The sequence below is a fragment of the Labrus bergylta genome, chromosome 23, assembly GCF_963930695.1.
Source record: "Labrus bergylta chromosome 23, fLabBer1.1, whole genome shotgun sequence".
Classification (NCBI taxonomy): Eukaryota; Metazoa; Chordata; class Actinopteri; order Labriformes; family Labridae; genus Labrus; species Labrus bergylta.
In genome coordinates, this window is record NC_089217.1 from 13347158 (window position 1) to 13371581 (window position 24424).

The 24424-nt window shown below is 45.2% G+C and overlaps 1 protein-coding gene and 1 long non-coding RNA gene across 14 annotated transcripts in view; one reads left to right on the forward strand and one right to left on the reverse strand.

Annotated features, from left to right (window-relative positions):
• The window catches only part of plekha5 (pleckstrin homology domain containing, family A member 5), a 189157-nt gene that overhangs the window by 107114 nt on the left and 57619 nt on the right, over positions 1–24424 (forward strand). For 9 of the 13 annotated variants that reach the window (XM_020644649.3, XM_065951407.1, XM_020644655.3 and 6 more), the window contains exon 4: positions 19361–19444. In XM_020644649.3, the coding sequence (XP_020500305.1) occupies positions 19361–19444 (84 nt within the window). Of the gene's footprint in view, positions 1–4023; positions 4168–19049; positions 19201–19360; positions 19445–24424 lie in introns of those variants that run through there. The other 4 variants (XM_020644657.3, XM_065951409.1, XM_065951410.1 and 1 more) reach the window with 2 other exon arrangements.
• On the reverse strand, positions 21696–23190 carry LOC136177648 (uncharacterized). The gene is made up of 2 exons (XR_010665155.1): positions 22347–23190; positions 21696–22307 (listed from the first exon to the last, which is right to left on the reverse strand). It is a non-coding gene; the product is annotated as an uncharacterized lncRNA (long non-coding RNA).

Sequence of the window (24424 nt, forward strand, 5' to 3'; positions counted from 1 at the left end):
TATTTGTTGTTTCTTAATTTGCAGCCCGTCTCTCTTCACAGGTTTGGCATGTTGCAGCGTGATTGCCTTTGTCGGCCACTGCAGAAGCAGAATCAGTTCAGAGATAAGACCTTGGTACCGACTGCTGTTACTCTACTCTCTGCTTTAATAATCTCTGATATATCAGTGCAGGGCTCCAAATTAAGAGCAGTGTATATCGTGTAAAACAAGCGCAGAATGAGATGATATAACAGTTCTCGGATGGTGCTGCTTTTTTATCACACTCTCACTTTCCTCTGAATGTTACATTGAGCAGGAGAATCCTCTGAAGCGGTATGAAGCCGCAGAACGCTGCAACAAAAGTGCCTTTAAAGAGAGTGAATGTGCAGCCTTCATCCCACTGTGATCTAACCGAGTCTGTGTGGAGGCGGCGGGTTACCTCTTTGACTTGTTTGTAAGGTTCAGCCTCGGAGCTAACAGTGTACTTGTTTAATGAGTCTTTGAATTCTAACAGATTCTCACCTGCGACATCTGTTCTGTATTGTAAAGTGACAGATAAAGGAGCCGACTGTGAGGATCGTTCATTTAGCCGCTGAATAAAAGGAACACCCGATAGCAGGACAGCCATCGGGAGGAACGCCATCAGAGCGTATTCATGCTACAGGAACGAGCTTCTCTCCTGCTGCAGACTTAAAGGAGATGTGTGGAAGAAGAGAAGTGCACACAAACCGCTGCAGCTGGTTGAGCTCTTCAGTCGCGAGCAGAAATCTTCACACCTGAGCGTCAGCTTTAATCTCCCATAATCCTCTTTGTGTGTGCGTATGAGTGTTGATGACGTTAAACATGGCGGAGTGGAGAAGTTGACTCCAGGGAGCTTGTAATTAGTGTGGACTCTGCTTACACTAAATCCTGTTTCTGACTGTAGTACATCGTCCTCTCGTGTTTGAGCAGCAGCTCTGCAGACGTTCACTTTGATCAGTTCTGAGGTTGAACGCTCGAGATGTACGAACTCAGCCGTCTTCTTTATGTCGCTCTCAGTCGGTTATTTAGTCCCACTAACACTTATTGCTCAAGGCATCTTGAGTTGTTTCCTTCATGTTTCCTTTACATGTTTCCTTAATTTCCTTCACAGTCATTCAGATGTTTTTTCCCTTGCTTCCTTCACTTGCTTCTTTCACTTGTTTCCTTAACACATTTCCCTCATGTTTCCTTCACATGTTTCTTTCTTATATTTCTTTCACTTGCTTCCTTCACTTGTTTCCTTCACTTGTTTCCTTCACATATTTCCCTCACGTTTCCTTCACTTGCTTCTTTCTTATATTTCCTTCACTTGCTTCCTTCACCTGCTTCTTTCACTTGTTCCTTTCACTTGTTTCCTTCACATATTTCCTTCACCTTTCTTCTCGTTTCCTTCACTTGTTTCCTTCAAATGATTCCGTCACATATTTCCTTTACTTGTTTCCTTCATGTTTCCCTCACTTGCTTCCTTCACTTGTTTCCTTTACATATTTCCTTCACATGTTTCCTTCCCTTGTTTCCTTCAAATTTCCTTCACTTGCCTCCTTCACTTGTTTCCTTCACATCTTTCCTTCACTTGTTTCCTTGCTCTGATTAGTTTTTGCATGACGTTATTTTTTTCTGTTAACACTGGTGACGCTGCTGCTGGAGATCAAAAAGGACAAAGACTCGTCTTCCTCTGAAAACCTGATGAATGTAGTTGCTGTTTTCCCTCTGATGTCTAACTCAGGTTTTGGTCACCACCACACAAACATTTCGGCTCCGTTATCTTATGAACGCTCCCGTTAATCCCCGGCTCATATCTAACAGCGTCTGTCTGTTCTCTGCAGAGCTGAACGTTTTGTTTTTCATATTTCTAAAGACAGCTGCTGTCTGCAGCTGGACACGATGTTAAACGCTGATTAAAGCCTCTTCAATCAGCCGCTCCGGCAGCGTCAGCCCACACTGAAATATATTCATATCTTGTTGTTTACAGGATTGTCTGGAAAGTTTATTACGCATCCATAATTAAGGTTACAGAAATGAATCCTTTTCTCTTTTTGTTATGTTTGAAGAGCACCTCTCGTTTCCTCGGAGCCTCAAACTCTGATTGCTTCTTGATGTTTTCAGTTTTACTTCCATGCATACGTCACTCCTGCTCTCCCACGCTGAAATTAACGGGTTATTGAACGCACTCAGAAAGAGAAGTGTCAGTATCGTGACGTGCTGCTTTGACGACAATTACCATGTCATAACCTTGATGTTTTAGAAAGGAGGAAAAGATGCTAAAGTGACACGACCAAGCGCTTTCATATGACAACTTTGGAAGACAAATTGTTGCGTTCAGTTTTAACACAGACATGCTGTCCGGACCGCCACGTCCTTTCTCAGCTGAATGATTTTGAAGCTCTGTGTCTGTGGCTCATGCTGCAGGAAACATGGCGGCTTCTTCAGGAATATCAGAAGGTAGAAGAAAGACAACATGTCAATGACGGCTGTCAGACGATTACACTATTTGATCACATTATTTTGCATTTCAAAACCGTTTCAGTCAGGCTTTTATTTTGAAGGTTTGTACTGTCTTAAGCTTAACTTCCTGTTTGGTTACAAACCTGCTTTTGTTTTGAAGTAAAATAAGGAACTTCCAGTATAGGTCGAAGGCTATGAAATTGTATAAACTGTAAAAAAAAAAAAAAAAAGGGACTGGTGGCAGATTGAGTAAAACAATTTAGTGGTAAAAAGTTAATTTTAAAGGAAATGAGCTGTTATGCGATGGCTTGCGTACGGTGCACCTAAACGGACCAATCTAGTGATTAATGCGATTCAAAAAATGAACAGGTCAAATTTTAGACCTGAACAGCATTGTGAGTAACATGTTAATGCTTACAGCCCAACAGTTTATCCTGCTGCCACCAGGTGGCCAAAAAAGTCAGGTTTAGGTTTGGTGAAGTTTTGCGACATGTTACACATAAATAAATCATAAATCCAGTCTATCCTGTGTAAATGTGTCTCTGAGTCATGACTGTCTACAATGAGTGAAAAGCTTGAGTCCTGCTGGCTGTGTTGTTGTCACTCCCCTTGTGTATAAAAGCTGTTTTAGTCAAGGACTAGAGAAAAGAAGAACAACATACTCACTGATTATTTGGATGTTAGTAAGAGTTTTTAGATCACAGTCATTCTGTGTCAGTTTACATGCAATGTGAAGCTACAAGCTAACTAAAGAGCGCTAACATTAGCATGCTAACACAACAATGAAGGACACGGGTGACTGCAGCTCGAGACAAGGACCATTTTGTCTGCAGCTTGTGCTTGACTCCTTCTTGAGCAGAGGGGGTTGGAGGTGCGTCTCTGGAGGAGAGCGGAGGCTTCAGTATGGAGGAGGCGTGGCCTAACAGCAGTTTGTTTTGGTTTCATGCTGGTGCTCAAGGGCGACATCTACTGGATCAAACAGTCATAATTCGTCCTTTAATAACTACATGTTGCTGCTACAAATACAGTCAGTACAGAGGTTAGGAGGAGCAGTACAGTGATTTATGTCTGTGCATGCAGCCTCAAATCTTCAAAGTCTAGGAGAGATGGACCCTCTGAGGTCTCTCTTCCTCTGCCACCATCCAGCAAATACAGATACCGTCATTGTTTTTATGCATCTAAATATTCAGAATGAAGATAAATATATAACGCAACAATGGCCTTCTGCAAAGAAGTGTGTTTGATATATGAAATGACGTCATTCATCTTGGGAGAAGGTGTTGCATGTTTTAGGAGGGAGCAATGAAAGAGCTGAGATATTAGTAATCCAAGGAGATGTGATGATGAAGTATAAATATTGACAACCTGTTTCATGCCCCTGAAGGCGGTGCATCACTGTGTCACAGTCATATTCTCCTTCCTGACATGCGAACGGTCTGCCCGGCTCTGCTGCCCGCACAGGGACATCCTCGTGGGGAAACCTCTCCACGCTGACACATCTGTCCGATATCAGCGGCGGAGCGGCGCAGGCAGAGCAGGGGAGAGAGAAAGTGAGTGAGGGAGGGAGGGAGGGAGGGAGGGGTGTTTAGCAGCTCTCGCACAGTCAGAGCTGCTGCCTTCACCCGGAGCCGAGCCTGTGGACGAGGCAGCGGTGCTCCTCCTGCTCCTCCTGCTCCTCCTGCTCCTCCTGCTTCTCCTGTAACTCCTGCTTCTGCTCCTCTGGTGAGTCAACAAGCTGTGGACTTTATCCGTTATGTTTCCTGTATTTCTCCCGGTGCAGGCAGTGTGCATATTCAGTGTGTACATGCAGCACGGTGTTGCTTATGCAGAGAGGATATTTCTTGGCCGTGTGGATTGCGATGCTTGTCGTTGCCAGGGCTTTTCTTTGAAAATGAAACGAGCCGCCTCACCGTGGCTGCGAGCTGTTTGTGTGCTGATACAGCTCGCTGATTCAGAGGTGTCATTTACGAACAGCGGCTAATATCATCACGGCTGCAGGACGAGCGGTCACTGCTTGATTAAGATTATGGGCTGCAGATTGTATTTGTGGATGTGTATCGACATCAGAGCCAGATATTTGTTTCTCTTCGGCTCTCTGTTCTGTAAGCGGTGAAAGTAAAGGGTTAAATCTAAGTGGAAGGGATTCCTGGAGGTAAAATATGAACGATCAGATTCTATCTTTTCTTTCTGTTCTGTGTTGAGAGTATCTAATATTCTTGATTTGCTGTGACTCTGATGTGGAAAATGTCAAACTACATTTTCCCTTCGGTACAATAGAAATGTATTTTCTTCATCTTTAAGGCTCCACATTTAAAAATGCTTTTCCTCCCGCCTGGCAAAACATGCTCCTAATCACAACATACATCTGTTTCAATTAATCACTGAAAATAAATTGGAAAAAGGAAGCTGTGTTACATGTCAAACTTGATCTATTTCCCATATTTAGGATGATTTTTATGTTTTCAGCCCGGACGTTTTTTTCCAGGATTTTTTATGCCTTTATATTTAGAGACAGGACCGAGGATAGAGAGAGAGAGAGAGAGAGAGAGAGGGGAAAGGAGCCACAGGTCAGACCTGAACCTGGGCCACCTGCCTGGTGGTAGTGCTTTAGTACTCGAAATTGGTCTTGGTCTCAAGACCACTTTTTGAAGGTCTCGATCTCGTCCTCAGAATTTAAAGCATTTTTACTCGGTCTTGTCTCGGTCTCAGACTGGGCAGAGGCAGACTATGGATTTTAAATCCAGACCGGTCAAGACCACCACTGAGAGGCTATTTCTCCACGTCATCATTGTGATTAGAAGGAAAATGCCTCTTTCTAAAAGAATGAATAACGCGTCTCCGCTCATATCTGGCTTGTTTGGCGTTCTGTCTGCTCGCCTCTATCGGTGACCTCACTCACACTGCAATCAGAAGCTTTTAGGATAAATACTAGGGATGCATCGGTTCGGCCGTGTGGACAGACATCAGGGCATCGTAAAATAATATGGCATGAACCAACCTCAGTAGTCAAATCAATTAATGCTGACATCTAGAACACCTGACTACTGATTCAGAGAGGAGGATTTAATCCGGCAGGTGAAGTCACCTTTGCTGAGTGGATGATCAAAAATAGGATCAATAATCTGATCAAAACAGCAGCAGCCCAGAGTCACTCGAGGTTACTTTGAGAACGAGGACCAAACCAAAAACAGTTCTGAAGGTGATGAGGAAGAGGAGTGTTGGTGATGAGGAAGAGGAGGTGATGAGGAAGAGGAGTGGAGGTGATGAGGAAGAGGAAGAGGAGTGAAGGTGATGAGGAAGAGGAGTGAAGGTGATGAGGAAGAGGAGTGTTGGTGATGAGGAAGAGGAGTGGAGGTGATGAGGAAGAGGAGTGTTGGTGATGAGGAAGAGGAGTGGAGGTGATGAGGAAGAGGAGTGTTGGTGATGAGGAAGAGGAAGAGGAGGTGATGAGGAAGAGGAGTGAAGGTGATGAGGAAGAGGAGTGTTGGTGATGAGGAAGAGGAGTGGAGGTGATGAGGAAGAGGAGTGTTGGTGATGAGGAAGAGGAAGAGGAGGTGATGAGGAAGAGGAGTGGAGGTGATGAGGAAGAGGAAGAGGAGTGAAGGTGATGAGGAAGAGGAGTGAAGGTGATGAGGAAGAGGAGTGTTGGTGATGAGGAAGAGGAGTGTTGGTGATGAGGAAGAGGAGTGGAGGTGATGAGGAAGAGGAGTGTTGGTGATGAGGAAGAGGAGTGAAGGTGATGAGGAAGAGGAAGAGGAGTGTTGGTGATGAGGAAGAGGAGTGAAGGTGATGAGGAAGAGGAGTGTTGGTGATGAGGAAGAGGAGTGGAGGTGATGAGGAAGAGGAGTGTTGGTGATGAGGAAGAGGAGTGGAGGTGATGAGGAAGAGGAGTGTTGGTGATGAGGAAGAGGAAGAGGAGGTGATGAGGAAGAGGAGTGAAGGTGATGAGGAAGAGGAGTGTTGGTGATGAGGAAGAGGAGTGGAGGTGATGAGGAAGAGGAGTGTTGGTGATGAGGAAGAGGAAGAGGAGGTGATGAGGAAGAGGAGTGGAGGTGATGAGGAAGAGGAAGAGGAGTGAAGGTGATGAGGAAGAGGAGTGAAGGTGATGAGGAAGAGGAGTGTTGGTGATGAGGAAGAGGAGTGTTGGTGATGAGGAAGAGGAGTGGAGGTGATGAGGAAGAGGAGTGTTGGTGATGAGGAAGAGGAGTGAAGGTGATGAGGAAGAGGAAGAGGAGTGTTGGTGATGAGGAAGAGGAGTGTTGGTGATGAGGAAGAGGAGTGGAGGTGATGAGGAAGAGGAGTGAAGGTGATGAGGAAGAGGAGTGTTGGTGATGAGGAAGAGGAGTGAAGGTGATGAGGAAGAGGAAGAGGAGTGTTGGTGATGAGGAAGAGGAGTGTTGGTGATGAGGAAGAGGAGTGAAGGTGATGAGGAAGAGGAAGAGGAGTGAAGGTGAGGAAGAGGAGTGTTGGTGATGAGGAAGAGGAGTGTTGGTGATGAGGAAGAGGAGTGAAGGTGATGAGGAAGAGGAGTGTTGGTGATGAGGAAGAGGAGTGAAGGTGATGAGGAAGAGGAGTGAAGGTGATGAGGAAGAGGAGTGAGGGATGTTTGAGCTGATGTTGACGGAGGAAGTCGGAGTAAACTTTTCCAATGAAACATAAACAGAACAGGAAGTGTATCGAAGCTGCTCCTTCCCTGCGACCGGAAAACAACATTTTTTTTGTTTTTCTCTAAGAAACCGAACAGACTTCAGTACTTTTTTACGCAAACACGTTGACGGGAAGTGACTCGGAAACGAAAGTCGACACGAGCTGGAAATGATGACGAACATCAAGCGAGTTAATTCTGCCACATGGCTTACAAACTGAGTGAGAAGTGAGCATGCCGAGTGTTTGACCTGTTTGTGTCGCTGCTCATCTGTGCCTGCGCGTCCACACAGCGGTGTCCTATATGTAAGTAAGTAAAGGCCTGAAGAAGAATATATATAATGTATACATAGTCACATCCTGTTAGTGCCTCTTATCCTCCTCGCTCTCATCTCCTGCTGTGTTTGTTATTTTCTCTCATGTGCTCGTCCTCCTGCTGGACTCAAGGAGGCTGCACGCTGCTTTCACGCACATCACTATTTAATCTCAGGTTTCTCGCCTCGTTCGATGTGATTGTAGGGATGTCGCTTTCAGTCCATCCATCCATTTTCTTCTGCTTATCCGAGGTGGGGTCATGGTGTTTGCAGGCGAAGTAAGTCAACCTGGCCTCCCATTTCCCTGTGAATGTTTCCCAGATCCTCCTGGGGGGTACTGAGCGACCCAACGCAGGATATATAATCCCTCCAGCAAACACTGGGTCTACCCTGGGGTCTCCTCCCAGTTGCCTGTAAAACCTCCAAAGCGAGGCGTCCAGGAGGCATCCTGATCAGATGCAACCTCAACTGGCTCCTTTTGATATGAAGGAGTAGCGGCTCTACTCCAAGCTCCTCCCCTCTCTCTAAGGCTGAGCCAGTTTCTGTCACAACAAAGACATCCTAAACAATGTCGACTTTGCATTAAAGGATCGAATGACAACAATCATGATTATTCGTAAAGCCTCCTTCAGTTTAATGTCAGGTGACATGTCATGGTCACATGGTTATGACGCCGTCAGGTCAGTCTTATGCGTACTCCTTCAAATATAGTTTTACCAAAATGTATTTCTTCAGATATTAGTGAGAAAAGAGGAGTTACAGTGCTGCTTGTAGCACCTTTAATACATCATAAATGTGCCTGGTTTAAACCCGTGTCTGATGTTTCTGTACGTCTGTGTGGACGTGTAAAGTGCTGTGTACATAATGTATACGACTTCATCGTGCGGCGGCAGGCTCCTCTGCAGCTTCTCGCTCTAAAAGGAATCTTAAAGCTTCAGTCGGTGTAACCTGTCGGCCAAACACTTGAAGTGTAAAAATGTTAAGTGAGTGGGTTTTTTGTCTGGCTAAAGGCTGGGAGGAGGATTAAATTGTCGGCCTTTTTCATGCACTGAGAGGCGGTGGGCGTCGAGGCTAACGGCAGCTGACGGAGACGGCGAGGAGGATGGTGGAGAGGAAGACGAGGAGAGGAATAGAGAGAGAGAGAGAGAGAGAGATTTGGATTGTCTCTGGTGGAATCCGCGCCCGGCTGATCGCAATCGACTCCCGGGACCGTCATCACAATCTCAATCCCATCAGCCATCTGTCGCCGTTGCCGATAGCAACGAGGGAGCCAATTCAGGAGTCTGGGAGCGATATGAGTGATGTGCTGTGTGCCTCGGCTCCAATCCTCAGGGTTTGTTTTTGTGTTACATAACTCAAGGTCATTTAGTGAGAACGGGCTCAACATGTGCACCGGCTCCTCTGCCTGTGCGGCTCGTTTAGAGGGATTTAAACTTCACAAAATCAAACATTCTTCCAGCTCCTTCTCGTGTAATGATTTTAGAAACATGGAGAGGTAATAGGGAGCAAAATGGACAGACTTGAAACTGTCTGTTTCTACCTTTTAGCTGGTTTTGGAAGGACGCACTGTTACTGTGGGGGTCGAATACATGAAATAAAAAATCTGCCTAGAGCCAAATCACAATTTCCACATTCTCTGTGCACCTCTGTGGTCCGTCAGCACCGCGCACGAGGCCGCCGCTCGCTGCCACTTAAGTCAAGGCTCCTGTTTCCACAGCGAGCGCCGCGGTCCGTCTCTGGAGCGTGCCAGCAGCGCGACTACGCTCTGTTTCGCTGCGAGTCTATTTGCGACGTATCGTGCCGCAAGAGCGTTACTTGAGAAGAGTTAGCTCGTTGCTTACTTTCATGCTGGCAGGTATAAAGCTTGTTTCATGTCTTTTTTTTTTTTTATCAAATGTGATACCTGCATTAACGATCACCTTCAAAGTCAAATAAAAGGATCCAGGCTCAGAAGGATCTCAATAACAATCCCCCCCCCCCCCCCCCCCCCATGGTTTCTACCACAAAGCTTTTCAAGCAGATCTTAGTCGTGTGTTTTCTCAGCAGTTTGACAAATGACCATGAATTCAAATTGAACCACGCTGCACAGCTGCAACTTCTTGTCATTCATGAACGCACCACCGCAGACCCGAGACATAACCCACAGGTAAGCAGACGTGGCCAGCAGCACGCCGCGGCTCTCTCCGCTAACCTGATTAAGACTCTTCCCGCTCGTAATAACACGAGAGACGAATTGCTTTCTGATTGAGCAACAAAAAGGCGATTTGTTGTGCTGCCGGGGCCCCTTCTTGTTTGCGAGCAGCTTTTGGCTCGTCGCTGGTTGAATGTGTTGGCACGCTCGTCTGGGCGGATTTGTGTGAGTGGAACAGCACTTTACCTCGACAGGCCTGGCCGATGCTGTCGGAGGTAGACTGGGCAGGAGTTTGCGCATGGTGGAGCGTGAGCAGTGCTGGAAAAATACTCTGGGCGGATTTGGTACGGATGTGCTTTGTTAGACTCAGCTTTTCTTTGCATTTCTGTTTCTGCTGCTTTTGTAGTTTGAGGCCCAAAACATTTGTCAAAGTGATCGACCTCCTTTGTCAGTCGGATTTGTGAGCAACAAATGACTATGGCAGGTAAAATATTGAATAGCACACAAAACCAGATTTCCAAATATTGTTGCATAAAATAGTTCAGCATTAGGAGACACCTTTAGATCGGTGAGACTCTCTGCTGCTCACAGGCACTTTCACCTCTTCTGTTATTAAACTTAAAGCAGGTTGTTCAGTTTCTTTTTGAAGGCAGGTAAAGTGTTAATCCTTTTTCCAACAAGGCACAAAAGAGGAAACTACACTTTCGTCACTGAATATTTCCATTTTAACGTTAGCTTTTAGCCTTTGCACGATTGATGTGTGTTTCCTCCTCCTCTTGAGGCAGCCATGTTTGAACGTTAGCGAGCGACCTGTGCAGGCAGAGACAGAGGAAGAGAAAGGTGACTGCAGAGTGAGGAATGGAGGAGGAGGAGGTGAGAGGAAGAGGAGGAGGAAATGGAAAAGGTCAGACGGGAGGAAGAGGAGAGCAGCTGAGAGCTAAATGAGACGCTAAAGAAGAAAATGAGGGAGAAGGTCGGGAGGGGGCAGAGAGAAGAAAGACGTAAAAGAAAACCTAGAAAGAGGGTGAAGAATGAAGTAGAAAAGGGAAGGGTGTGTGTGTGTGTGTGTGTGTGTGTGTGTGTGTGTGTGTGTGTGTGTGTGTGTGTGTGTGTGTGTGTGTGTGTGTGTGTGTGTGTGTGTGTGTGTGTGTGTGTGTGTGTGTGTGTGTGTGTGTGTGTGTGTGTGTGTGTGTGTGTGTGTGTGTGTGTGTGTGTGTGTGTGTGTGTGTTGGGGGCTTCAGAACTGGTGGCCTTTCTGAAAGGTTAGCGGCCTGGCCTGAGGGAGGGACTCTGAATGGCAGGCGCTCTATTGGGAGGAGGAGAGGGGGGCCGTGGTCAGCTAACACACACACACACACACACACACACACACACACACGTCATCTGACCACAGGGCAGCTTTTTCTCATGGTATTTAAAGCACGTTGGTCCACTCTGAGGATTAATGACATTAAACATGAGCTGACATTTCACATGATCTCAGCTTATTATTGTTCCATTGTTCAGAGAGGGGTGTGTGTGTGTGTGTGTGTGTGTTTGTCTTCCACCGTACCCTGTGCTGTGTCATGTGCATGTGTGTGACGTAAGGCCACAACCTAGGATGACTAAATAAATATTTTAGTCCATAAAATGTCAGAAACAAAAGGTGAAAAAGCTCCTCAGGATTTCTCTACGTCTGTGTATGACGTATGCAGATTGCTCATTTTGTCAAACCAGCGGTCCAGAGCACAAAGGGGCCGACCTCACAAGACGCGTCACCAGCAAATCCACTGTTTCCTCTGGTACAGTGTGCTTGCCGATGTTCTTCTCTGCTGCTGAGGGACCCGTTTTCCAAGTGGTTTTAGGGCGGGCGTGTAAAGGTAAAACATTTTCACCTTTTTAATCTTAAGACACGGAGTCGCAGCGCCCGGGCGAGACACCTCTCTATGATGTTTTGAAATGGGACTGAAGTACCCATTTTAAACACTAGGTGTCAGAGTTACTTATTGCTCCTGTAAGAAAGATGCAAAAATGCCGTGGATATCCCCCCCCCCCGCTAAGATTCTGTAAACAGTTTTATCCACGTTTCTCCGTCGTACATCGTAGTGGTATGTCGGCCTCCACAGGTCTTTTTTTTTTTTTTCACCAGGATGTTGTCATGAGAGGATTTATCCTTTGGCTCAGAAGAGAACAGATGGCGATAGTGGGACATGATACCAAACAGCAGCAGCTCCAAAAGTAACGTTTGAGTTCTGCGAGGAACAGTCTCTGCTACTTCTGTTGGCATGATTTTCTCTCTAATTCTTCAACCATTCAATTCAAAAAAATGGCTGACAACTTAAATCTTTTCTGTAATTTCCACACAAACAGCCACCATGCTGCTTCAGATCTCATCCAGATCCTCACAGTCCATACAAAACAAATCAAAACATTTGGTCGTTAATTGGACGGACCTTGACGCCGCAGAGAGCTTCTTCTTTCTGCCTCAGCGTCTTCTGACTCCCCTCCCAGCTTCCTCGTTGTCCTCGTCTTTCCTCCGATCACTTTCTTGTTTTTTGAAAAGTCTGGATCCAGACCAGGAGGCTGCTGTGAGTTGGCTCTCTGTTTGTCTTTGTTTATTCCGTGGTTTAGTCTTGGCCTCCCATCATTTACAGTTTGTTTCTCGCCTCCTCTTCTCCCCCTGTATCTTTTATTGTTTTGTTTCTGTCACAACAACATGATGGCCTCTCTCTCTCTCTCTCTCTCTCTCTCTCTCTCTCTCTCTCTCTCTCTCTCTCTCTCTCTCTCTCTCCCCCTCTCTTTCTCTCTAAGCTTCATTTTTAACAGCTAACAAGGTCTCTGAGGTGGAATCATCGGCTGGTGCAGAGACTTTTTTAGTGTAGTACCTTTATGCTGCACTGGGGTGTTAGACATCAGAATGTGTTCAGGGCCGTGAAGAGAACAACAGCTGCATCTTGTTTCTTAATATTCACGTTCTGGGTGTGAGGTGTATGGAGAACTGATGCTGATGTTGTCAGGTCCATGTGAAGTTTGTTATCAGTTTGGAGCACAGAGATACGAATATAAGGTCACTTCTCTTCAGAGAAGTTGTGGTTGAATGTCGGCTCCCTCTGTACGACTGAATGGATAACCACGCACGACCAGAGCTCACCATTCATGTGCTCGCATTGTACGACTTGAGAGGTCACACTGTACGAGTGAAATCAAGACGGAGCGTTCACATGGAGGTTGATTTGTCTGATATGCACGGCTCAGATTTACACAACGGCAAAAAACGCTCGTCGTCATGTCAGCTGGCAGCTAAATCAGAACATATGTTCTCTGTCAGCTGGAGGTCTGCAGATATTTCGTGACAGGTTAAGATTAAACAAACATGCCTGTTGTTGCCATGGTGATTTCAGCCGCTGTCGGTCAGTTTGTGCAGACACAATCAGTGGATAAAAAGTCCTGAAGTCGGGGAATCTGCTCGTGGCTCTGCTCTCACTGTGAGGGTTTGTGCAAAATATCAAACATGCTGGAAAATCATCCGACCGGTCATGAGCAGCTGATCGGGTCGTGATCGGTCGTCGTGTCTCAGTAAACTGCAAGACGAAATTCTGACTGTCTTCAAATTAGTCTTAGGTTTAAAAAAGCTGGCTTGAGTTATTTTAAATGGAATCAGAAATACCTTGTCTTCGGGGTAAGGAAATATTAAAACTAGGAAGTCAGGTGTGAAAAGAAAAAACGGAGAATTGGCGTCAGGAGGTGATTGGCTGATTATAGAAATACACTGAAGTCATATTAAATCAAAGTGCGTTCATCCAAAACTCTAGAATAAGACACTCAAAGGTTTGTGTCTCCCAGCAGGATTTCAGCCTCTGTCAAGTTCTGTGAGCAAGGGTGCAATAAGAAATATACAGACAGTTTGTCAGGACTTTCAAAATACAACAATCAAGTTATGAAAGATAATAAATAGAAGGATGAACTCGCTGCCCGGGGGGGGGGGGGGGGGGGGGTTGGTCATAAAGTGAACAAGGTGCTCCTGTGGGGGGGGTTATAAAACAGACTTATATTAATCCTGATGTCTCTTTATGACCTATAAAAACAAACAGGACCGTCAGGAATAAGACTTAACTATTTGTTATATGCAGGGTCTGTAACTGCTGACACTGGTTTAGTTATAAGTTTATACACTACTGATAAAGGACAACAGGAGGAGAATGTTCATCAGGAAACACAGTTTACAAAACATACAGGACAAGATCAGTTAAGAGAGAAGAGGTACTGATTTGTTCACAGGGGTCACCAACAGATACATTTCCTTACGGCAGGTTTAACTGATACAAGCATGGTACCAAACATGACTTTGTCTTCTTCTTCTCTTCTTCTTCATGGCTAACGAGGCGCACAGGACTAGGGCCAGGATGGTGAGACGTTGAAGGCTGCAGGTCAACATGAGTCCCTGTTTTGAGTTTGTCTCGTTCTCTGTCTCGTCTCCTGCCACAGGAACATGCTGACGTTACTTTAACCACAGAACATGAATTTGTGTTGCAGTCGGCCTTAAACCTTTTCATGCAAAGGTTGATTGGATGAAAGCAATCTTCAGACGGCTGCTGCAGGTTGTTTGTATTTGCATCGGTCGGGGCATAGGGCATTTTGAAATACGCAGTAATGAAATTCTATTTGTACTTGTAACCGGACGAACACGGCGTGTGCAGAGCAGCGGTCCACAACAGGCTGACATCAGAGCATGCAACACGTTATCATTGATTCTAAAAACATCAACATGAGGAGGTGATTTGTTTCAAAAATCATCCGAATGAAGTCTGCAGCCGAGATAAGCTGTGTGGAAGATGTAACAGTTTTCTGTCTCTGCTGCTCTTCGTGTTTCATTCTCTCTCTTGTGATAATGAGAAAAATGAACCCGTGAGTGACTCAAGGTGACTCAGACCACCTCTCCTCTCTCGTCCCTCCTGAGATGTGGCTTCAGTCAAAGCGGGATAAGGTACAGTTCACGCCGAGTCCAAGCGCTCGATGCAGAGCGGTGATTCGTCTCGCTGCAGATCTGGAACTGAGCGCAATGATACCGTCTGGTTTGAAATGCTGCTTTAAGTTGGAGCTGAAAGCCTGTTGAAAAGCACTCTGGTGGTTTATTCACTGTTTTTTTCCCCCCTGCTTGTTATCAGAGGCAGATATGTTTCAGCTCCCTCCGCTTTACTCGTCTTTTATTCTCAAAAAGACCACAAAAGATGTTCTGTTCTTATTATTTGCAGTCAAACGTCTGAGTTTATTTGACTTTACAGACACAGATGAACAATATTGAGGAGAAGTCTTTCAGATGTTTTCTTCACACACACACACACACACACACACACACACACACATATATTTCTGTGTGTGTGTTAGAGTCCCTGTGTTCTCGCCCGGGTGGTCCCTTCGATCCTCTGGCCTGGCTCTCCTCCATCTGCAGGGGAGCAGAGCAGCAGAGCTCTCCCAGCGATGGTGCTGCTCAGCTGGGCAGATTAGACCCAGGAGGTGCGCCCCCCCCCCCCCCCTCCCTGCAGCTCCTGCACATCTGCTGTCCCCAGATGTAGGTGTGAAAACAGGGAACTCACTCAGCCTCCATCTGCCCCCCTCACACATGCCAACACCCCCAGAGAGAGCCCCCAGAGAGTTTATTTAAGGACTCGGGAGTAAGACTGCTCACCTTTTTGTTTTGTTTTTATCATGAAATTTAATAATTTACAGTTTTGAATGCATCACAGTCAGACCAAGCGGCAACCTCCGGTGTTTAGAAAATTAAATGCTAAAGTGTAAAATCCTGCAGTTCCTCGAGTGTCCACTAGAGGCTGGCTGCAGAAGCAGAGAAAATCACATACACACCCATTCTAAAAAGCCTGTTTTTCCAGCAGAAATTAACATGTTTACAGCCTGGTTAAAAAAAAAACAAATATGTTTCTGATTAGCTCATGTCTCCATCACACACTGCACGGGGGGGGGGGGGGATAGCTCACCTGATTGACAGGCGGGCGCGGTGTAACGGTTTGTCAGGAGGCTTAAAACCCGCCTCAGCTCTCAGCCTGGCATTAGGTTGACTGATCGCGTTGTGGCTTCCTCAGGTTAGCTCTGAGGAAGCTTACCCGGATGTGCCTCCAACACTTCAAACCCTCCTAGCCCTTCAAACCGTCTCCATCTCTCTGAACACACAGGAGCAGGAGTGCAGGAGGTTCAACATAAGCACTGAATTTGTTGGTGGCAGCAATGCTTCATTTACTTCATTACTACCGTATTTTCCGCGCTATAAGGCGCACCGGATTATAAGACGCACTGTCGTTTTTTGAGAAAATTAAAGGCTTTTAAGTGCGCCTTATAGTGCGGAAAATACGGTATTTTCAGCTCTTAATTAGTTTGACAAAAACTTCAAATAAAATCTTGTATTCGTTGATTAGAGTGTGTATAAAAACAGGTTAAGCTATTTTCCTCCTCAGCTCAGCAAGTTTCAGCACTTTCACTGCTGCTGCCATCGTCGACAGACTGAGCGTGCAAATGTGTGTGTGTGTGTGTGTGTGTGTGTGTGTGTGTGTGCGTGTGTGTGTGCGTGTGTGTGTGTACCAACACTGCATAGGAATTTGGGCTGACGTGTTATAGAGGATGAACAGACTTCTTTTCTTTCTCTCTTTCACCCTGTCAGCTTTTGCGTCACCTCCTGCTGTTTATAATGAGACTGTCCTATATACTGACTGTGTGTGTGCGTGCATGCGAGTTATAGTGTTCACGCTACACAACTGAATGGCAGGGAAGTGGATCATATTAAAGTCAGGGAGGAAAATGAGTCTTTAAGTGTGTGTGTGTGTGGCGATCTTTTCTCAGCTAACTGTGATGATGTCATTGTCAGTGTGTTTTCACAGTCGATGAAAGCTGCTGTTTTGTGAGAAGGATGTAAAGGAGTCAACAGTTTTCTGGGAACGCAGAATGTAGTTCGATGGATGAGAAGGGTTTTTTCTGCATCTTCGTCCCCATATCTCGTCCGTCATTCTGTCTCCGACCTGCGAATTGATCTCAGTGAACCATCTTGTCGGATGTCTCAATTCAAAAAATGCGTCTTGAGGATAGAGGAGGAGGCTTGTTGAAGGAAATGTGAGAGAGGATGCACGGGTGTGTCCTTTGCAAAGTTTTCTTTTTACGCATGCATTAATATACTTTTTTTAACATTTGAAATAGTCATGAACACTGTTCTGCTCATTCCACTGAAATAATAGAATATAGTGCACGTCATATTTAGATGATGTGACTTGAAGAAGGCAGCAGAAGCAGAGAAGTTTCCTTACAGCATGTGAACGCATCGGCGGCTATTGTATGGTTCTCCTGGGGTGGGGGGTAATTTCTCAGTTTCAGATGGACTGGACGGATACATAAGTTTGTTAGCTTGATGCTAAAACATACTGGAATTTTTACAAAGGAAAATCAACACCATGCACACTCATACTTACAGGCATATGTTTCCTAAACTCTGGAGACAAACTTTAAAAAAAAAACTGCTGACTCATGCTCTGCTGCTCTGACGAATCCTTATAAACAAACTGCGTTCATTATGTCTCCAAAAATATCTCCTTTCTCCTCGTGTTACTTCCTCATCTCCTGTGCTCTCATCTCGGGGTTGAAAGGACTCAAGGAGAGGAGGCAAGGAAAGGGAAGGAGGATGCAGAGAGTGAGAACACCTGAGATGAGTTCGTCTGATGTAGCCGGTCAGAGTGGTTAAGGTAATAAGGTGACTTACATTAAAGGAAGAATATGCAACTTTTAGCATATTCTTCCTTTAATGTTCCTGCAGATTTTTGTTTTGGCTCCAGTAACGTAAATCCGGGAAAAAGTGGGTTAAACCCGTCCGACCGCTGCTCATGTTCGAGTCCATGTTGTCTTCTTAATGAGCATAAGCAGTGATGAAGACGATAAAGACTTCCTCCTCTGATAAATCCTCCTCTCTTAATGTAATCCAATCAACGTAAACTGCAGGAGATTAACCAAAAAAAAAAAAACAAAGAACAGAAAAAGGAGTCACAGATTTTTGGGCTTTAATCTGAGGGATTTTCTTTGATGTCATCTCTGAGCAAATCTCGACGCGTTAAGCCGGAAACAGCTGTGCAGCATCATGTCCACGATCACCTGTGTGGTCCCGCTCTGAATGCAACCAGGGACTCTGTGTTCTTGTTTTTGAAAGAGTGACAACCAACAGAGGAAGTTTATCCCTCATGTAATGACAGACCTCTGTTTTCATATGCCTGAGCCCTCGTTACAGGTTTACAGAGGTGATACAAATCCAGCCTGTTGAAATGAGGGGACAGAACCTGGTAGACAACAGACATAGACGGAAGAGGGACTAAATGACAGGGATCAATAGTTTAAGATGGAAAGATACAGGAAATGTAGATTTATGTGTGCTATCAGCATGTCAGCACCAAGTCTAGTCTAGCAAATAAGTGCTAAAATATCAGGGCCTGTGTCCACCTGGCGTTTCTCCTGAAGTGTCGGTTTCTGTTCAGTTGTTCCCGATGAGCAGAAGAGCGTATGCGTAGCATCAGACGAGTGTTCATAAAAAAATGCACAGCGGCCAGAATCCTTTATTCCGAGGGCTTCGCCTTTTGAGTGAGGTCGCTCTGAGCGCTTCTCGTTGAACATCTTCCAGATGTTGAGAAGGCCGCTGTTGACGTCACTGTCGCTCTTTTTAAAATTATTTAATTGGATATTCCCCTGTATTTTGTCTCATTTAATACATTTAATATTCTTTGAGGAATATTTCATAAAATGTATAAAAAAAACAAAAAACAAACGTACTGTCTGGATTAGTTTAGGTGACTTAAGCGGGGTACACACTACAAGATAATCGGGCCGATTTTGGGTCTGATTCCCCCCTTCCGACCAAAGTCAGCAAAGGCCCGGCTATGTGATGTTCCAAAGATTATCTTGCCAGATTCTCCTGTGGTGTGAGGTGTGAGTGATTTTAACCTCCCCGATCTGCCCGGAAGACGATCGGGGGCGTCCCCAATTTGAAATCGTAAATATTAAACTCTGTGAATTGTCACGTGGAACGGAACAATAGCCAATAGGGAAGCAAGCTGACTGAAGCGGGAAGCCCAACAAACATTACCATGGCGACAAAAGCATTTGCTAAGCATAAAGTTAAATGGATGTGATAAATTCAGGGCCAACTTGTTGATTTGTGACAACAACACGAGCTGATAACTTTACGAGCTGTAATGTTGGACATTTTAACGTGGGGCTCTGTGAGGACTGACTCGCTGCAGGAGACAGACTCTAGTGGACACTGGAGGAACTGCGTTTTTTTGGGCACTTCTGCATCGGCTTGATTTGGTAGCCCGCGAGTTTTCTGCCTGAGGGAGCATGATTAGGGGAGAAAGACAAAAGAAAGAAGGGAAAGGGGGAAGACAGGAAGTGACACTGAGGCTGAGAAAAAAGAAGAGAGAGAGAGAGAGAGAGAGTTTATCAGTTCTCTTCTGTTCTGCAGTCTCTTTCACACAGTCCACTCTGCCGAGGACTCAACTGGATACAGAAGATTGCACAGTTCCTGACTTGCTTGTTTGAGGAGGATTTTTGTTCATTTGTTTGTTTGTTTGTTTGTTTTTACCCGCAACTACTTTTTCTGATCTCACATCACATGATGCTGAAGTTCAGCGTCACTCACCGCTCCAGGTGTGTTGATGAGTCGCCTGCTGTGGTGTGATCATCAGGATTTCACTTTGTTCTGTCTCCATATTTTCAGCTCTCCGTCTATTTCACGTCTCAGCAGTGATATAAAGCTCTCTGCTTTATTGTCTTTTCTAATCTCGTCCTCTTCTCTCTTTCTCTGCAGCCACAATGAGCGGAAGGTGACCTGTAAGCACCCGGTGTCAGGCGTCCCCTCCCAAGACAACTGCATCTTTGTCGTAAATGAACAGTAAGTCTCTCTGCACGCCGACACACCCGCTCAGCATTGTGTACCGCTGATTTCTGCACTGATTACAAAGGTTGCTTATTCCCTGACACACTGCTGCGGCTGTACGCCGCAGCTGTGTCATTGTGTGGATTTACTGTATGAGTCTTTATGTGGAGACTCGCCAATATACCAGACCAGACAAGAAGCAGGAAAAACAGAAGCAGGAGGAGTCAGTCTATTGGGCGTTCATGGTTCCCAAAGTAAATGTCCCTTTATTGAACGCTCGCTTAGCATTTGACTTAGCATCGATCTCAACTTCTACAGTCACTTTAATATTTGTTTTTTTTTTTAGTCACATTTTGGACACAATGTGTTATAAATGTCATCTTACTTCTTCTACCGTCATTATTGTGTCATTGTCTGAGTCATCGCATCTAGAGGGTATTAAAGGTGCAATATGTAACTCTGACACCTCGTGTTTAAAATGGGTACTGTAGTTCAGTTTCAAAACACTGTAGAGATCTGTCTCCCCCCCGCCCCCTCCTCTCTAGAGTCGAGGTTCACACAGGTCGCCATGTGGTGGACTCTGAAGCTTCAGTGTTTAGCCAGCTCTGCATCGGTCTGTAAACCTTTCTGCGTTCTAACCTCTCTCCATTTTTTAAAAGCATCTCCAACATTGATCCTAGTTTATTAGTTATAAAGTAGTTATATAGTTATTAGAAACATGCAGAGGCTTTTTAGGTCTTTTTCATAGTTCTAGGAACTGTTGGAAACCTCCCCCTTTTTTATCGATTCCCCACTCAGGAACTATGAACTAATTAAGTTTAGAGGAACCTTTTAAGCTCCTGCTTCAGAGTAGGGACTTTTTGAGCGCTAGAGGGACTTACAGACCGAAGTGAACGGTGATTGGTCGACCACAAGAGCCAATCCAGAACCAACAACCTCCATTTTTAAATATCACTGTAAACATTTGCGAATAACAGTAAATAATAGTCGGTAAAAGCTCTTAAAATCATTAAAAAGGGGGGGGGAATGGACATCGACATTCGGGCTTATGTAACGCTGGAAGTACAACACGATTTTGACTCATCAAAGCGGAATATAAAAATATTTTAAAGTATTTCCTGCCAGCTTGCTACATTGGGTTCATCATATAGTGAAGCGGTGCCGTGAGAAGATGAAGAATCGGAAACAAGACTACAAAAAATGAATTGCCATGAGCCAACTTTTGTCACTTTCATCAGTCGTCACCATGGCGATGTGAATGCAGACAGAAAGAAAGTACCTATGGTGTGTAGTTCTCAGGGAACTCTCGAGAGGATAGCTCAGGAACTTTTTGTAGACCGCTTTATGTGTGGTCCAGATGTAGAAAGATCTACTTCTTTGTTTCCTGTGAGGTTCTTGTTCTGGATTCAGCTGCAGACTGACACGTCTGTTGGACATCGTTGCCTAGTTACTGACTGCGTTTGTGAGGTTTTCTGTCAGACGGTAAATCCTTCCTGATCCTGTTGCTGTTGAATGTTCGAGTCTGATTCACTGAGGATGTTTTAATCTGTGAATGCCATCACTGATTAGTCGCTCATCCATCCTCAAATGTTTCTTCTATCATGCATCTCTCTGTGCCGCTCTGTCTGTATCACTGCAGCTCTGTTCGGTTTGTTTACAGCCGCCACGTAACAAACTCACAACCCAAAACAGAAGAACTCTATGAATGTTTGTTTTTTCCTCGATCCCAGCTGTCAGAATGACTGACAGCCGAGCTCTCTCTACACGCCGGCTCCAAAATGGGATCCATTCTGTGGTCCACACACACACACTCTCGACTCCCGTGGTGAGAAAGTAGAAAACAACAAAAAGTCAGGACGACGGCGAAATGAAATTTAGGACCCGAGCTTCTGAAACAGACAAACAAACTGCAGCAATTACACGCTCCACCTCCAATAAAGTGGTCAGGACAGTGTTTCAATCCTCCTCGTCTCTGAGCTGTGAGGCCGAGATACAGACCCACACACACACACACACACACACACACACACACACACACACACACACACACACACACACACACATTTACACACACACACACACACACACACATTTTACCACTCTCTGTTTTACTGCTAACACGTTCAGCAGGGCTGCACTCTCTGTGGCAGTGTCTTCTCTTTCACACACTCTCTCCCTCACTTTCACACACCTCATTCATCTCCCATCCCAATTATCTCCTCTGTCACACAGCTCATGTGTGTGTGTGTGTGTGTGTGTGTGTGTGTGTGTGTGTGTGTGTGTGTGTGTGTGTGTGTGTGTGTGTGTGTGTGTGTGTGTGTGTGTGTGTGTGTGTGTGTGTGTGTGTGTGTGTGTGTGTGTGTGTGTGTGTGTGTGTGTGTGTGTGTGTGTGTTAGTTATGTAAATGAGGTTTGTATTTTTAAACTTGTTGAGCTGAGATTAGGTGAGAGAGCTTCGGCTGTTTAACTGCAGTGAAGCTGTTAATGACAGTTTCACCTCTTTCCGCCCTGACTGGTGTGAAGATGACGTCTGAAAGTGAAATGTCTTTGCTTTAAAGTTTAATCAAAGTAGACACACGCACACGCACACACACACACACATAAAGGCCTTCGGCTGCTGATTATTTCTCAAGCTTTAGTGGATCTTGTGATCTTCATAAAACTAAAAAAAAATGAAATGTTCTTCTGGAAACAACTTGAAGGGTTTCCAGCCCTGCACAAACAAGGAGGTAAAAACTGTCGTTCCATAAATGTTTTCTATTTTCAAAAAGCAGTCGAAGACAAAAACTCAGGACTAAGCAGGATTGTTAGCTAACAGGTCATCAAACTGGGACCTGGTAGGCCTACTGATCCTAGCTAACAGGTCATCAAACTGGGACCTGGTACTGATCCTAGCTAACTGGTCATCAAACTGGGACCTGGTAGGCCTACTGATCCTAGCTAACAGGTCATCAAACTGGGACCTGGTACTGATCCCAGCTAACAGGTCATCAAACTGGGACCTGGTACTGATCCCAGCTAACAGGTCATCAAACTGGGACCTGGTACTGATCCTAGCTAACAGGTCATCAAACTGGGACCTGGTACTGATCCTAGCTAACAGGTCATCAAACTGGGACCTGGTACTGATCCCAGCTAACAGGTCATCAAACTGGGACCTGGTACTGATCCTAGCTAACAGGTCATCAAACTGGGACCTGGTACTGATCCCAGCTAACAGGTCATCAAACTGGGACCTGGTACTGATCCTAGCTAACAGGTCATCAAACTGGGACCTGGTACTGATCCCAGCTAACAGGTCATCAAACTGGGACCTGGTACTGATCCTAGCTAACAGGTCATCAGACTGGGACCTGGTACTGATCCTAGCTAACAGGTCGTCAGACTGGGACCTGGTACTGATCCTAGCTTACAGGTCATCAAACTGGGACCTGGTACTGATCCTTGCTAACACTTCCAGTTCACACAGTAATCCAGGGATATGCACCTGAATGTCTGTGATTGGCCAACGTGATGTGTTGCAGCAAAAGTTGACGCTGTTTCATGTCCATGAGGAGCTGCAGTTTTTACGTTGGCTACCATGTTTACATTCATCATGGTGCTGTGTTTGGTGGCTTGTACGGCGCTCCCTGCCTCTGCCAGAAGTGGGGCCCTTTTAATGAACTGGTGAGGAGTTCTTCTGTGCCCTCTGCTTTGGAAACCTGCAGCACACACACGCTGCCTTTGTCTATAAAGGAGTCTTAGTGCCGCATGAGCCCTCAAGCCTGTTCACTTCGTCTCCCTTCCTCTCAAACTTTTAAATGAATATGAAAATAAATGAGCAGAAGCCCTGAGCCTCCCCGTCGGCCTCAGGATGTTCTTCTCAGTCTGAGAGAACTCCTCAGATTTTCCCTGAACACAACAGAGGTGATTCAAACGACCATCGAGGAGCTGCTGAAAACACACTCGGTTCAGTCTCAGCGGCTCCTGGATGCGACTGCACAGTGAATAATCACACTTTTATGACCAAGGAGTTTCTTTTTTTTTAGGTGTGTGCAGTGTGTTTGAAATACAGGGACAATTTTCTCTCAGGTGCATTTATAAAAACAGACATTAAAGCATCTTTTTATTAGTCAGCCTCTTGCAAAGCGCCATCTATATCAACAGATTTCATCTTAGATTAAAATCTCTATTGTTGCATTTTTAGATGCCATGATATAAGTATTAGATTCGTTGAGAAATATATCAAACCCGTTAGCCACATCCAAGGCCAAATTGAGTAAGCCAGCTGTGATAAATCAGTTTTTGCTCCTCCAGCATTGAAGAGAATTTAATATGATGCCAAAAGACAAGTAAAGATGTTGGAGTTAGAGTTTTTTAAAGTAAGCAGTGGGAGTCTTTGCTCAGCTTTTGCTCTGTTGGTTTTCATGGCACAAACATCATATCAAAACATGTCCACAAAACAGAACTAGAAAAACACATGAAATCCATGTTTACAGATGTTCTCAGAGCCCTGATGCAATCACTCGCAATCAGACGAGCCACTCCAGTACTTCTTGCAAAATGCTCAGCGTCCATTTATCTGACCCGGGCTCCTCACGGTGAAAATCGATGGCAGGTATTCCTCCAACGAGCCGGCCTGTCCTCTGGCACTCAGCCGCACATTCAGTGATTTCCAGTAATCCCCCTTCAGCTTCTTTACAGCAGAAAAAGCTTCACTGAGAATCAGCAGAGCATTGTTTTCCTCACATTGATGCTGCTGTGAATATTGTACAGAGGGTTAATACAGTCTTAATGTCAAACTTAAGTTGACAACAAACATCTTTGTTGTTGAATGAAAATGAAAATCTGGGAAGATGATCAACACAATGTTGGCCGAAGGCAAGTTAATACCGACAGGACTCAACGTATCATTCCACGTGGACATAAACTGAACCTGACAGTGTTTGGGTTCTCAGTCATCCAGGTCATAGCAAATCAAATCTTGATCCAAAGGCAACTGGACTTGGTTACTTGA